The sequence below is a fragment of the Cetorhinus maximus genome, chromosome 8, assembly GCF_964194155.1.
Source record: "Cetorhinus maximus chromosome 8, sCetMax3.hap1.1, whole genome shotgun sequence".
In the NCBI taxonomy this organism is placed as follows: Eukaryota; Metazoa; Chordata; class Chondrichthyes; order Lamniformes; family Cetorhinidae; genus Cetorhinus; species Cetorhinus maximus.
This window is the reverse complement of record NC_135886.1, coordinates 60649652-60665275: the sequence shown is the minus strand read 5'-3', so window position 1 is coordinate 60665275 and position 15624 is coordinate 60649652. Positions and strand designations below refer to the sequence as shown.

At 42.6% G+C, this 15624-nt stretch overlaps 1 protein-coding gene across 2 annotated transcripts in view; it reads right to left on the bottom strand.

Annotated features, from left to right (window-relative positions):
• LOC144683285 (gamma-aminobutyric acid receptor subunit gamma-4-like) overlaps window positions 1-13659 on the bottom strand; it is a 354953-nt gene extending 341294 nt beyond the window's left edge. For both annotated transcript variants that reach the window (XM_078546230.1, XM_078546231.1), the window contains exon 1: window positions 13044-13659. In XM_078546230.1, coding sequence (XP_078402356.1) covers window positions 13044-13096 — 53 coding nt within the window. In that variant the 5' untranslated portion in view covers window positions 13097-13659. The remainder of the gene's footprint in view (window positions 1-13043) is intronic.
• Window positions 13660-15624: the final 1965 nt, after the last annotated feature.

Sequence of the window (15624 nt, the reverse complement as noted above, 5' to 3'; positions counted from 1 at the left end):
TCAGTGCACCTTAGCTCTCAACTCTGCATTAGATGGTGTGGGTTTGAGCCCCATTCTTTAAAACTGTAGAACCATAGAAAAGTTACAATACAGAAAGAAGCCATTTAGCCCATCCTACTGTGCCAGCCAAAAAGAGAAAAAAGAAACTAGCTGCTCATTTTAATCCCACTTTCCAGCACCTGGTCTGTAGCCTTGCAGGTTACAGCACTTCAGATGCAAGTCCAGGTACCTTTTAAATGAGTTGAGTGTTTCAGCCTCAACCACCAATTTAGACAGTGAATTCCAGACACCCACCACACTCTGGATGAACAAGTTTTTCCTCATGTCCCCTCTAATCCTTCTACCAATCACCTTAAATCTATGCCCCCTGGTAATTGACCCCTCAGCTAGGGGAAACAAGTCTTTTCTGTCTACCCCATCCAGGCCCCTCATAATTTTGTACACCTCAATTAGGTCACCCCTTAGCTTCCTCTGTTCTAAGGAAAACAACCCTAGCCTATCCAATCTCTCCTCATAGCTGCAATTTTCAAGCCCTGGCAACATTCTTGTAAATCTCCTCTGCACTCTCCCCTGAGCAATTATGTCCTTCCTGTAATGTGGTGACCAGAACTGTACACAAAATTCCAGCTGTGGCCTAACCAGCATTTTATACAGTTCCATCATTACATTTGTTTGTATTCAATGCCTCGCCCAATAAAGGAATATCAGGAATGAAACAGAAGTGTGAGACCCATTTCAAGACAGTATTAGTACAATGATGAAATTATTCAAATGGCACAGGCCACCAAATGTTTCCTGGAGGATCCAGTTGCAAGAAAATTCGAAGCAGTGATGACATTGGTATAGCGAGTGTCATTCTCCTGGTGGAAGTCGATGGTTGGTGACCAGTCATCAGTTGATACACCCCCTCAGCAGCCTCCTTGGCGAAGGAATTTTTTGATTTATTTCTGGTCAAAGAAGACCTCCTTGATCTGTGAACATTGGTGAGTGAGTATTTGCAGGCACGAAAAAATCACCTACTGCTTGTCTCAGCTTAACAACCTCCAATTTAGCCTCTTCTGCCATTCATCTTCCCTTTAAATCATGGAACAGGGATTCCTCATGGGGAAGATTCATATTCCAGTCCAGCACTGTACTCTCTTTGGAGCTTATTAAACAGGGGAAGACAAGTCCCACAGAAGGACTCCAGAGTACTTATTGACTTGCAGGCAAAGAAGCAACTCACTTCCTCTCCCTCAATGGCCTCTTTAATGTGATACCACCCTGAGCAGCAGTGCCGTGACACAAATACCATCATGTAGCTAGGTGGGACTGCACTCACCGAGTACCATTCTTGTCTACCTTATCTTAACCTGATTATCACATACAGAGACTTCCCTACCCACTCCCTGCTGGACTGGAACATGGATCTTCCCTATGCGGAATCCCTGTTCCATGATTTAAAGTGCAGATGAATGACAGAAGAGGCTAAAGTGGAGGTTGTTAAGCTGAGGCAACACAGTAGGTGTTTTTTCCGTGCATGCAAATACTCACTCACCAACGTTCACAGGTCAAGGAGGTCTTCTTTGACCATAAGTAACTCAAAAACCTCCTTCGCCAAGGAGGCTGCTGAGGAGATGTATCAACTGATGACTGGCCACCAACCATGGACTTCCACCAGGAGAATGACACTCTCTATACCAATGTCATCACTGCTTCGAATTTTCTTGCAACTGGATCCTCCAGGAAACATTTGGTGGCCTGTGCCATTTGAATAATTTCATCATTGTACTAATACTGTCTTGAAATGGGTCTCACACTTCTGTTTCCTTCCTGATATTACCAGCAAGTCCTTGAGCTAACCAAGTCACAGAATGGCAAGGGTCAGTATTGTCTCTGCCCCTGGTGGAAGGAATAAGGTGAAGCAAAGGAAAAGGACTTGTGTTTATATAGCAACTGATAAGGTCTCCTAGAATCATCTCAAAGGGTGCAGTATCAACGCATTACTTTGAAGTGCACTATGTGTTAGATATAAACTCCATCAAGCAGACATCAATCAGTCACTTTAAACATTTTGAGTGAATGGATGAACACTTACAGAGACATCAGGAGAATTCATCAGGAGAGATTACCTTGGCATCCTCCAAAGATCTATCTATGACTCCCATCTATTTTTCATCTACATGTTGCCCCTTCACAACATCATCCAAAAACACGGCATTAGTTTTATGTAAACTGACAACACCCAGCTCTACCTCCCAAGAACCTCTCTCAACTTCTTCTCTGTCTCTCAATTATTAACACTCAGTATTGGATGAGCAGAAATTTCCTCCAATTAAATATTAGGAATACCTTAGCCATCGTCTTTGGCCCCTACTACAAACAGTGTTCCTACATACTGGCTCCATCCCTCTCCCAGGCAACAGTCTGTCCACTGTCTTGGTGTCATATTTAAACCCAGGAGAATTTTCCAACGACATATGCAAGCCATCACCAAGACCACCCATTTCCATCTCCATAAAATTACATGACTCCACTGCTGCCTTAGCTTATCTGCTGCTGAAACCCTCATCCATGTCTTTGTTACCTCTAGGCTCAACTATGCCAACACACTCCTAGCCAGCCTCCCACATTCTACACTCCATAAACTTGAGGTTAGACAAAACTTTGTTGCCCATGTCTTAGCCCACACCAAGTCCCATTCAGCTATCACATTGCTTGACTGAGAGCCAATGTCTCAATTTTAAAATTCTCATCCGTGTTTTCAAAATCCCTCCAAGGCCTTGCCCCTCCTTAATTTATATAATCTCCTCTCACAACCCTCTGAGGTATCTGCTCTCTTCTAATTCTGGCTTCCTGAGAATCCCTGATTTTAATTGCACCAATGTTGGCAGCTATGCCTTCAGCCTTCAGTTGCCTAGGCCCCAAGCTGTGGGATCCCTCCGTATCCTTCTCCACCTCTCTGCTTCACTCTCCTCCTTGACCATACTCCTTAAAAACTACCTCTTCGACCAAGCTTTTAGCCACCTGCCCTAATATCACCTTATGTGGCTCAGTGTCATATTTTGCTTTAACATCTTCCTGTGATGTGCCATGAACATTTCCATCAAAGGTGTTATAAAAAAAATGTTGTTGTTTTGGGCCGATAAGCATTTAGGACAGAAATTGGAATAAACTTGTGTAGGAGTTTGAGAAGTGATCTAATCGAGGTATTTAATATAATAGTCAAACCAACAAGACCCCCCACCCATCCACCTTTGCCCTTACACCTACATGCCAATTCACCCAGTATCCACCCTGGGCAGACCTCAGGATACATGCTGAGATTAAATAAAATGTTTAAGTGTATATTGATAGGTTCACTATTAAAAAAATACTCTCATTGGTTAAAAACCCATTCACTACATTTGCTTTCCTTTAATTCCTTGTGAAAATAATCATTTGTATTCATGGTCCCATTTCAAAGGGTTTATAACCACTTGGAGCTGTCAATCAAACTGTAAACTGGCAGACACCTCACCATGATAATGAACGGTTGTAAAATCAGCCATGCAGCACTAAACCTGGAATGATAACCTTCACCCTTATATCAACATACAGAGCAAAATAGCTAGATCGGATTTTTTTTTACCTGCAAACAGCTTTGTGGGAGATTTAAATCTATTGACAACTTGAGAGCAGCTTTTTTTAATTCATTCATGGGATGTGGGCGTCACTGGTTTGACCAGCATTTATTACCCATCCTTAATTGCCCTTGAGAAGGTGCTGGTGAGCTGCCTTCTTGAACCAGTGCAGTCCCTGTGGTGTATATACACCCACAGTGCTGTTAGGGAGGGAGTTTCAGGATTTTGACCCAGCTACAGTGAAGGAACGGCAATATATTTCCAAGTCAGGATGGTGAGTGACTTGGAGGGGAACTTCCAGGTGGTGGTGTTCCCACGTGTCTGCTGCCCTTGTCTTTCTAGATGGTAGCAGTCATGGGTTTGAAAGGTGCTGCCTAAGGAACCTTGGTGAATTCCTACAGTGCATCTTGTAGATGATACACACTGCTGCTACTGTGCGTTGGTGGTGGAGAAAGTGAATATTTGTGGATGGGGTGCCAATCAAGTGGACTGCTCTGTCCTGGATTGTGTCAAGCTTCTTGAGTGTTTTTGGAGCTGCGCTCATCCAGGCAATTGGAGAGTATTCCATCACACTCCTGACTTGTGCCTTGTAGATGGTGGACATGCTTTGGGGAGTCAGGAGGTGAGTTACTCGCCGCAGGATTCCTAGCCTCTGACCAGCTTTTATAGCCACAGTATTTATATGACTAGTCCAGTTCAGTTTCTGGTCAATTGGTCAATGGTAACCCCCAGGATGTTGATAGTGGGGGATTCAGTGATGGTAATGCCATTGAATGTCAAGGGGCGATGGTTGGATTCTCTCTTGTTGGAGATGGTCATTGTCTGGCACTTGTGTGGCGTGAATGTTACTTGCCACTTGTCAGCCCAAGCCTGGATATTGTCCAGGTCTTGCTGCATTTGGACATGGACTGCTTCAGTATCTGAGGAGTTGTGAATGGTACGGGACATTGTGCAATCATCAGTGAACATCCTCACATCTGACCTTATGATGGAAGGAAGGTCACTGATGAAGCAGCTGAACTTGGGCCGAGGATACTACCCTGAGGAACCCCTGCAGTGATGTCCTAGAACTGAGATGTTTGAGCTCCAACAACCACAACCATCTTCCTGTGTGCTCGGTATGATTCCAGCCAGTGGAGAATTTTCCCCCTGATTCCCATTGACTCTAGTTTTGCTAGGGCTCCTTGATGCCACACTCAATCAAATGCTACCTTGATGTCAAAAGGCAGTCACTCTCACCTCACCTCGGGAGTTCAGCTCTTTTGTCCAGTTTTGAACCAAGGCTGTAGTGAGGCCAGAAGCTGAGTGGCCCTGGCGGAACCCAAACTGGGCACCAGTGAGCCGGTTATTGCTAAGCATGTGCCGGTTGATAGCACTGTTGATGACACCTTCCATCACTTTACTGATGATGGAGAATAGACTGATGGGGTGGTAATTGGCCAGGTTGGATTCCAGACCCGGCTCTCCACTACCATTTTTGCAAAGACAGAGAGCCTGTCCATCTGTGTGAAATTCTGGCCTTTATTGCTGACGCACTTTATCGTGTTTCTATCCTTTAATATCCTCCTCACAGTTTTCTTTGCCACCTAGCTTCATGCTATCAGCAAACTTAAATAGATTACTATCAGTACCTTGATCTAGCTCATTAATCTAGATTGTAAAACTGATACCCCAGCACTAATCCTTGCGGCGCTCCCCTAGTTATAGCTTGCCAACTCAAAAATACCCCCTTATTCCCTAATCTCTGCTTTTTGCCTATTGAACAATTCTCTATCCATGCTAACATAATACTCCCAAATCCATTAGCCCTTATCCTGTGTAATAACCTTTTTTGTGCTCCTGATCAATTGCCTTTTGGCAATCCAAATATACAACATCCACTGATTCCACTTTATCTATCCTGTAACCTACATTCTCTAAAAATCCTAGTAAACTTGTCAGAGACAATTTCTCTTTCACAAAACCATGTTGACTCTGTCTAATCATATGATGATTTCTAAGTGATCTGTTAACACCTCCTTAATAACATACTCCAGCAGTTTCACAATGATTGATGTCACACTAAAGGCCTGTTTGCTCTCTCCGTCCTTTTCTGAATTGCACTGTTATATTTGCTGCCTTCTAATATACTGGGACTGTTATAGAATCTAGCAAATTTAGGAAAATCATAATCAGTGCATTCACTACCTCTGAAGCCACCCCCTTTAGAACCCTAGGATATAGGTTGTCAGATCCTGGGGAGTTGTCAGTTTTTAGTTCCACTGGTTTCTCTGTTAATTTTCCTCTACTGATATTAATTACTTGATGTTCCTCACTCTCATTAGATCCTTGGGTCCCTATTATTTCTGCTATTACTTTTGGTATCTTCTGCTATGAAGACAGATACAAATATTTGTTTAGCGTCTCTGCTATTTCCTTGCTCCAAATCTATCATTTCTCCCGTCTCAATCTCTAACAGACAAATGCTTATTTTAGCTACGCTCTTCCTTTTCACATACTTGTAAATGCTCTTACATTTCATCTTCATATTTACGGTTGCTTTACTCTCATATTCTATTTTCCTTTTCTATCGGTATTTTGGTTATCTTTTTCTGATTTCTGAAACTCTCCCAACCTTAGGCTTACAATTATTCTTTACAACATTATAAGCCCCTCCTTTTAATCTCAGATTATTGGTATCTATTTTATTCAGCTTCAGAGAGACCTCTTTACCTATGGAGTTTTTGTTTCCCAGCAGAAAGTATATTTTCATTGAAAAATTTGTCTTATTTTCTATTCATCACTGCTTATCTACCTCAATATCTATTTTCCAATCAACCGTAGCCAACCTGCACTTTATACCTATGTAATTGGCTTTATTTAAGTTTCAGAGTCTTGTCTTGGATTAAATATGTCACTCTCCAAATTTATGTGAAATTCTATTTTATTATGATCACTCTTCCCCATAGGATCCTTTGCTATGAGATTACTGATTAACCCAATTTCATTACACAACACAAGATCTAAAATAGCCTTATGTCTGGCTGGTTCCATTGTGTATTCTTCTAGGAAACTGTCGCAAATGCATTTCAAGAACTTATCCTCCAAACTATCTTTGCCAATTTTATTTGTTCAATTGTTACGAAGATTATAGTACTCCCCTGCTACCCTTCCCACCCTGATTAGTGAAGTATTTTTGTTAAAAGCCCTATTATTTCTTATTCCCTGTCCAACATAAAAGCTGCTAATAGAGGCTTTTAAATTACTCTCACCAGTGTTTCTGACTCTTGCTATTCCTAATCTCCACCCATGCTGATTCTACTTCCTGATCTCTAGCCCAAGATCCTTTCTTACAACTGTCCTTATGTCAATCTTTACTATCGGATCTAACTTTTCCATTCTGCCTGTTTTTGTGAAATGTCAAGTACCCTGGAATATTTTGGCCTTGGCCACCTTGCAACCATACCTCTTTAAAGATACTGGATCAAACCAATTTATCTCTATTTGTGACTCTAATTTGTCTATCTTGTTACAAGTGCTTCATGTACTCAGATAAAGATCCTTTAATTTGAATTTTTTACCATTATTTCCTGTATGGACCTTAATCACTGATACAGTATTATTGTAAACCCTACAGCGCTTCCTGCCATACTCTGTTTCGATTACCTAAATCGATCTAAATTGCCTTGCTATGCTTTTGGTTGCCTGGGCCCCTAAACTCTGGAATTCCCTCACTAAACCTCAAGACTGCAGGATATAAGATAACCTCTAATATCTTCTAGAAAAAGGACTATTGCACTTTAACCCCCAACTGACACCCACCCCTCAGCATCTAAATGTGCTAAACTGGCCAACTATCTCATTTTATTTCATAGGAACAGGAGGTCATTCTGCCTCTTGAGCATGCTCCACCACTGAATGAGATTCAGGCTGACTTGTACTGCAATCCCATGTTCCATCTCTGTTGATACCAACAGCAAAAACAACTTGTATTTGAAGCGCCTTTTAACACAGCAAGACATTTTCAGGTAATCCTTAAGAGCATTATCAAATAAAAATTTGACTGAGCCACATAAGGTGATTATAAGGTCATGGGAGCAAAAACTTAATCAAAAAAAGTTGGTTTTAATGAGCATCTTAACGGAGGAGAGAGAGAGATAGGGATACATGGGAGAGGTTTAGGGAAGGAATTCCAGAGCTTAGGGCCCCAGGTAGCTAAAGGTATGGCTGCCAATGGTGGAGTGATTGGAATAGAGCCTTAATCAATTATTCAGGGTGGGCTCTCATTGCTAAAGCAAGGCCTCCCTAGTGGGGGACGTGGTGTTGGTGCAGCATTACAATTTTTTAAATGATTATTCATTTATGGGATGCGAGCATCCCTGGCTAGGCCAGCATTTATTGCCCATCCATAATTACCCTTGAGAAGGTGGTGGTGAGCTGCCATCTTAAACCGTTGCAGTCCCTAAGGTGTTGGTACACCCCCAGTGCTGTTAGGAAGGGAGTTCCAGGATTTTGACTTAGTGAGAGTGAAGGAACGGCGACATATTTCCAAGTCAGGATGGTGAGTGGCTTGGAGGGGAACTTCCAGGTCGTGGTGTTCCCATGTATCTGCTGCACTTGTCCTTCTAGATGGTAGCAGTCATGGGTTTGGAAGGTGCTGTCTAAGGAACCAATTCCTGCAGGCAAAAACATTTGCTTTTGCTCCTGACTGGCCTAGCTCTAATTTTAATGTTACATTCCTTGTTTTTGATTCTGTGCCAAAGACAAGAGCTTCTCTCGCTCTACCCTATAAAATCCTTTAACATTTTAACACCACAAACTCTTCAATCTTCATGATAGATAGATATAAAGATTGCTGCACAATTCTTTTCAAATGTGTTAAAATGGCAGTAATATTTCTAAATAAACTGCCATGTGCTGGGTTTGAGATAGAGCTGAATCAGTAGCTAAGAAATGGCTTGAGGATTAAAGCTAAATGGTCAGTGGCTTTATGAGATATGAGTGAATTGGGGGATTTCTCCACATGGGGCCAAGTGCACTCAGCCTTGCACATTAACAGCAAGAGTTATCACAAGAAGCAGAAATTGACTGCCAAAAAGGACTGCCCTGATCACTAGGGTTGATTATATTTACAGATTGATAAAGGTCTCACACCTTCATACAACTCTGATTATTAGGTACAAAAACAGAATTACCTGGAAAAGCTCAGCAGGTCTGGCAGCATCGGTGGAGAAGAAAACAGTTGACGTTTCGAGTCCTCACGACCCTTCGGTAGAACTTCAGTTCTGCCGAAGGGTCGCGAGGACTCGAAACGTCAACTGTTTTCTTCTCCACCGATGCTGCCAGACCTGCTGAGTTTTTCCAGGTAATTCTGTTTTTGTTTTGGATTTCCAGCATCCGCAGTAGTTTTTAGCTTTTTGTTTTTATCTCTGATTATTAGGTGTCTAACGGCATGTGATGTCAATGTCCATTCTGCCAACCCCCTAATAATCAGAGTTGTATGAAGTTGTATCGATCTGTAACTATATATGAAACCTAGTGATCAGGGCAGTCATTTTTGACAGTCCATTTCTGCTTCTTGTGATAACTTTTGCTGTGAATGTTCAAAAAAGGACTCATACCTTCACAGAGTCCTGATCCCAAACATCCTGCACCATAGGAAAACTCCAGTCACAAGCATCTTGGATCACCACAAAATGCTTACCACTAGTAGTCATGCAATATCAGCCTGTGGTTAAGGGATTTCACACCATCGCTGAGCACTGATCGCAAGCATCTCCCATCAACAAAAAGCCCTGATCATAACTGTCTTGCTCTATTAAAGAGCCCTGATTAAAACTGCCTCAGTCCATCAGAAGTAGCCTCATGTCTGAAAGGGCTCTGATTAAAAATGTCTCAGGCCATCATAGACCTCTGCCCACTAGGGTTCTCATGCCATCATAGAATCCTAATCACAAGGAGTCACTCACTGTCAGTGAGCTCTGAGCACTAGGGCTTTCACATGATCACAAATCCCTGATCACAAGTGTCTTGCATCATCACAGAGCTCGGATCACTAGAGCAGTTTTATGTTGTCAATTTTCCAAACCTTCAAGCAATTCAATTTGGATCAGATTTCTCCTCTGAGCCCATGTTTGAAATGCAGCTCAGACTGTGATGATGAACATCCCCTGGCACTGCTAAAGAGGTCTGAATATGAGGGGTCTCAATCCAGCTCTAGCACTGCTTTGGGGAATAGCATAGAATGATAGAATTCAGAAGTAATTGGGAACTGGCAGTGTAACTGGTTGAGCAGGTTGGTCAGTGTGATGTACCACACCCAGTGGTAAGTGGTAAGCCCCTCACACTGCCCAGGTGCCTGCTGGAGCAGCTGTCACATTCTTTAAGCCTGAACTCCTCATTCCTACAAGGGCAGGGAAAATGCCAAGATGTTTGTAAGACATGAGCTTCATCCTGGGACAGGGCAAAGGTTCCACCAAAAGGAGATCTGGAGGGAGAAAAGTTTGGAAGATTATTGAGGGCTATCAAAATATGGAGGAGTCAAGATTGAAGAACTTATACCTGAGGAATGTCACCAGATGCAGCCAAGCGGTGTGCTGCATTTAATTATTGATATGCACTGTCCTTTTTGCTATAGGTCATTTGGCAGATCATCAATCTTGTTCTCACTTCTTGCTTCCAACTTACACTCTTTACGTTCTTGTCAATCCATCTCTCCCTCACTCACTTCAAACTATTCCTCTCATGGAGCAGCCCAGCACATCAGTGCAAAAGATAAGACTGAAGCATTTGCAACAATCTTCAGCCAAGTGCCAAGTGGATGGTGCATCTCGACCTCCTCCTGAGGTCCCCAGCATCATAGATGCCAGTCTTCAGCCAATTTGATTCCCTCCATGTGATGTCAAGAAACGACTGATAGCACTGGATAGTGCAAAGGCTATGGGCCCTGACAACATGGGGAGATGGTGGCTTAGTGGTAATATCACTGGATTTGTAATCCAGAGGTCCATGTTAATGCTCTGGGGATATGGGTTCACATGGCAGCTGGTGGAATTCATATTCAATTAATAAATCTGGAATTGAAAGCTAGTCTCAGTAATGGCGACCATGAAACTATCATTCATTGTTGTAAAAACCCATCTGGTCCACTAATGTCCTTTAGGGAAGGAAATCTGCCATCCTTACCTGGACTGACCTATATGTGACTCCAGAACCACAATAATGTGGTTGATTCTTAACTGCCCTCTGAAATGTCTCAACCAGACACACAGTTCAGAGATAATTAGGGATGGACAAGAAAGGCTGGCCCTGCTAGTGATGCCCACATTCCATGAAAGAATGAAAAAAAAATTCCAGCAATAGAACTGAAGACTTGTGCTCCAGAACTAGCTGCACCCCTAGCCAAGCTGTTCCTGTGCAGCTACAATACTAGCATCTACCAGTGTGCAATCTGCATTCTCTGCCACATGTGGGGCAGGTGTTACTTGAAGGGTTGGGTAGATGGGTTGTTCGGAGGTTTGTGCGCTCCCTCCAATGCCTTGACATCACCTCTGCACATTCCCAATGAAGCCTCTCAATGTGTTCAGTGTCTTCTTGAATGAGCCTTCTCCATTTTGGTCAGTCACAAACCAATCCCATGATTGGGTGGGGATGTGTGACACCTTCAGGGATGCTTTGAAGACATCCCTAACGCATTCCCATTGTCCTCATGGGAGCCTCCTGTCACGACCGAGTTCAGGGTAGAGCAGTTGCTTCAGGGGTCTGCTGTCAGATATATGACTGACATGTCCCACCCAGTGGAGCTGCTTTTGAGTGATGCTGGGAATGTTGGCTTGGGAGAGGATGCTGCTGTTGAATCATCTTTCTTGCCGCTGGATTTGGAGGATCTTGCAAAGACCTCGCTGGTGATACTTCTCCAGTGCTTTGAGGTCCTGTTGTAGGTTTCCAACTCTCTTGGATGTATAGGAGTGTAGGGGTCACTGCTGCCCAGTAAACCATGACCTCAGTTTCAGGTTTGTGATCCTGGCCTTCACACACACACACACTCATTCACACATGCAAACACAGTCACACATTTATACTTGTAGACTCACAGACACACACTCACAAACATGTGCACTCATACAGACACATGCTCTCACATTTCCACACAAATAGGAACTGCAACAGGAGACTGGTTGTCCCACCCAGGATGCTGAGGGGAACTGCCACACTTGAGCCCCAAGCATCACTGACATGATCTCTCACTCTACATCTAAGCTAACAGCTGAAGGCCTCAGGAGAAATGTTCTGATTGTTTCCACCCCTGGTGGGTGCTCTGCACCTTTAAGCTTCCGCCCTGCACTAGCTCCTCCTTAACATAGAGAAATGATTCCAGATCCAACACTTTTGAGCCTCAAACCTCACAAAACTCACAGTCCAATGATTGAACACAGGGCAGTGAGCTTACATATGGACTGACATTGAGGAAGCTGCACTTTAGAAAAACTACACCACTCTCCCAGTGAATCTGGAGCTGCAGCCCCAAGAGCAGAGATTGTGAAAGGGGAGATTTACTTGAGGTGTTCAAAACCAGAGATTGTTTTGATAGAGTAAATGAAGAGAAACTGTTTTCCCTGGGCAGAAGGTCAGTGGCAGTAGCCAAAGGGAGCAGGTTTAAGGTGATTATCCAGAAAAAAGAGCCAACAGGGAGATAAGCAGAATTTGTTATACAGGGTGAATTGTTATAATCTGGAATGCACAGCCTGAAAGAGAAGAGGAACCAGATTCAATAATAACTTTCAAAAGGGTACTGGATATATAATTGGAGGGGACAGTTTTGCAGAGCTATGGGGAAAGAGCAGAGGTGCTGGACCAATTGGATAGCTCTTTCAAAGAGGGCTGAATTCCTCCGTCTCTGCACCATTCTATGATTCTGTGATTTTATCTTCAGAAAGATTATCAAAATCTGTAAACGCTCGGGCAGGCTGAGCATTCAGGAAGTGGCAATACCTGAAAAGGACATTCAAGGCAAAGGTTTCAAATCAGTGTCCCCTCTCACCGTAACCATAGCAATACCGTTATTAGCTTGATTTTCATTTAAAAAGATGGAGTTAAACATTGATAAAGAAACCCTGCACTGTGAAAGTCTGCAGACTGAACCCGCGCGCCACCAGTCCCAAGGAGACTGACTGACTGGCATCTTTTGGAGCGGCCTGTTCCTTTAAGAGATCCATCGCTTGAAGTTGAGCAGCACTTTGTGCTGTCAAGCCTGCTTTACGTTTGAATCCCGGCAACTGGGGTCTGTCGAGGAATGCGGTGCCCTAGCCCAGAGAGAGGAGGGAATAGCTTGGAGAAGCCGGGTCCAAGAGCCATCACCTCTTGAACAATATGAATTGAAAGTTCGATTAGAGAGAGAGAGAGGGGGGGAGCAGAGGCTGAGGTGGGTGGCGAACACACTGCACAGACACCACGAAAACTCACCTCGCTTGAATGGCCGATTGAAGGAAGAGGAGAATGAAAACTTTAGAGGACATCTCTGGCCTGGTCCACAAGCTGGAAACTCCTGGTGCCTCAACAAGTCACTGACTGGCTTCTGGTCCAATTCACAATGAACACAACACAAACATGCGTTAATCGCCGGAAGGAAGAACCTCGAACGCTCCACTGGTTACCGTCCAGGTATTCACCAGGGAAACCAAGTTTGTTTCAGCAGGAATATCTGCTTTTCCTCCATATATTACTTAATTTAGAATTACAGATGGTCCGAATCACCGCTTGGTGATTTTTTTAAAATGATTTCTGTTTAAATTCCAGTTCCACACTTTAAAACATGTCCTTCTGAATTCCCAGATCCACCTAATTTTGCCTTGATCTCAGGTTCTCCTCAGCTCCCCACACCAAGTACAGAGACAGCTCTGAATTGCACCCCCCTCTCTCTATTCACTCTTATTAGAAAGAATTGCACGTCTGTCCGTTCTCTGCATTTCTCCGCCTGACGTTGTCTTGTGTGTGCGGTCTTTTTTTCTAAATGTCGCGATCCCGTCACTGAGATGTTTCCAGAAAATGCAGAGAGTTCATGTTGTTTTTGGGATGCCTGCCTGGAGCGGGGGCTGAGAGGCAGCTCTGAGCTGGGGGCTGCTGCCCCGAGCCCAGGTCTGACTGGACGAATTCTTCTCCCAAACCGGGTGTATATTTCAGGTGAAATTGCAGCATCGGAGTGAGTGTCAGTTTCACCAGGATTGACGCTGGAAGAATTTGGGCTCCTCTTCTGGCAGAGTCCTGCTCAGTCCCCAGTGTCCGAGCTGAAGACAAGAAGATGTCCAGTTCTGGTCAGCGCTGGATTCACGCCGCAGCTTCCAAAGAGGCAGGGCTGTTGGATGATGTTCTGTCTAGTTTTGCTCTCTGACACTCGGACACACGGAGTAATTTTACGAATGAATAGACAGAAATTGCGGGCCATAGGCAGCCACATGTCGAATATGTGTTAAAGTGGGTGAGGCTTCCTCCTGGGAGAGTGAACTCAAAAAGATAGCCCGACAATGTAATAATGCACTGTCCTCAAAATATATTGATCCCAAATCAGATTGTATACACTAGCACTGTCATATCACACAGTATACACCAACACAGTGCCATATCACACTGTATATAATAATAGTGTCATATCACACTGTATACACTAACACTAAGTGTCATATCACATTGTATACATTAACACTGTGTCATATGAACTACAGTACAACAGTCAAATCACACTGTATACACTAACACTGTAATATCACACTATATACAATAACATCAGTGTCATATCATGTTATATACAAAAAATGAGTGTCACATTACACTATTGACAATAATAGAGTGTCATATCACACACTGTATACAATAACACTGTGTCATATCACAGTATGCACTAACACTGACTGTCATAACACACTATATACAATAGCACTGGGTGTTATATCCCACTATATGCACTAACACTGAGTGTCATATCACACTACGTACAATAACACTGAGTGCAATATCACAATGTATACAATAATGCCAAGTGCCATGTCACATTATATGCAATAACGCCGAGTGTCTTATCATGCTATATACAATAACACTGTGTGTCATATCACACTGTATACAATAACACAAACATATCACATTATATAGAATAACACTGTCATATCACACTATATAGAACACTGTGTCATATCACACCATATACGCTAACACTGAATATCATAACACACTGTTTACAATAACACTGAGGTCATATCGCATTATATACAACATTTGACTGTAATATCACACTATATACAATAACACTGTCAACTCAAAACTATATACAATAACACTGAGTGTAATATCATACTTTATACAATAACAATGAGTGTCATATCACTCTATATACAATAACACTGAGTGTTATATCACAATGCATACACTAACACTGAGTGTCATATCACACTGTATACAATAACACTGAGTGTCATATCAGACTACATAGAATAACATGAGTGCAGTGTCACACTATATACAATAACATTGTGTCAAATCAAAACCATAGACAATAACACAGTGTTATATCACTCTGTATACAATAACACTGAGTGTCATATCATGCTATATACAATAACACTGAGTATCAAATCACACTGTGTAGAACAACACTGGCATATCAAACTACATACAACAGTACTGAGTGTCATATCAAACTACATACAATAGCACTGAGTGTCATATCACACTGTATACAATAAAACTGTCATATCAAACTGTATAATACAACAGAGTCAAATCTACTATATACAACAAGTATGTGCCATATCACACTACATACAATAACACTGAGTGTCAAATCACACTGTATACAATAACAGCATCATATCACACAATATACTATAACACTCAGTGCCATATCACACTATATGCAATAAAACAGTGTCATATTACACTATAAACAATAATACTGAGTGTCATATCACACACTGTATACAATAGCAATGAATGTCATATCACACTATACAATAACACACAGTGTCATATCACATGGTATACGATAACACTC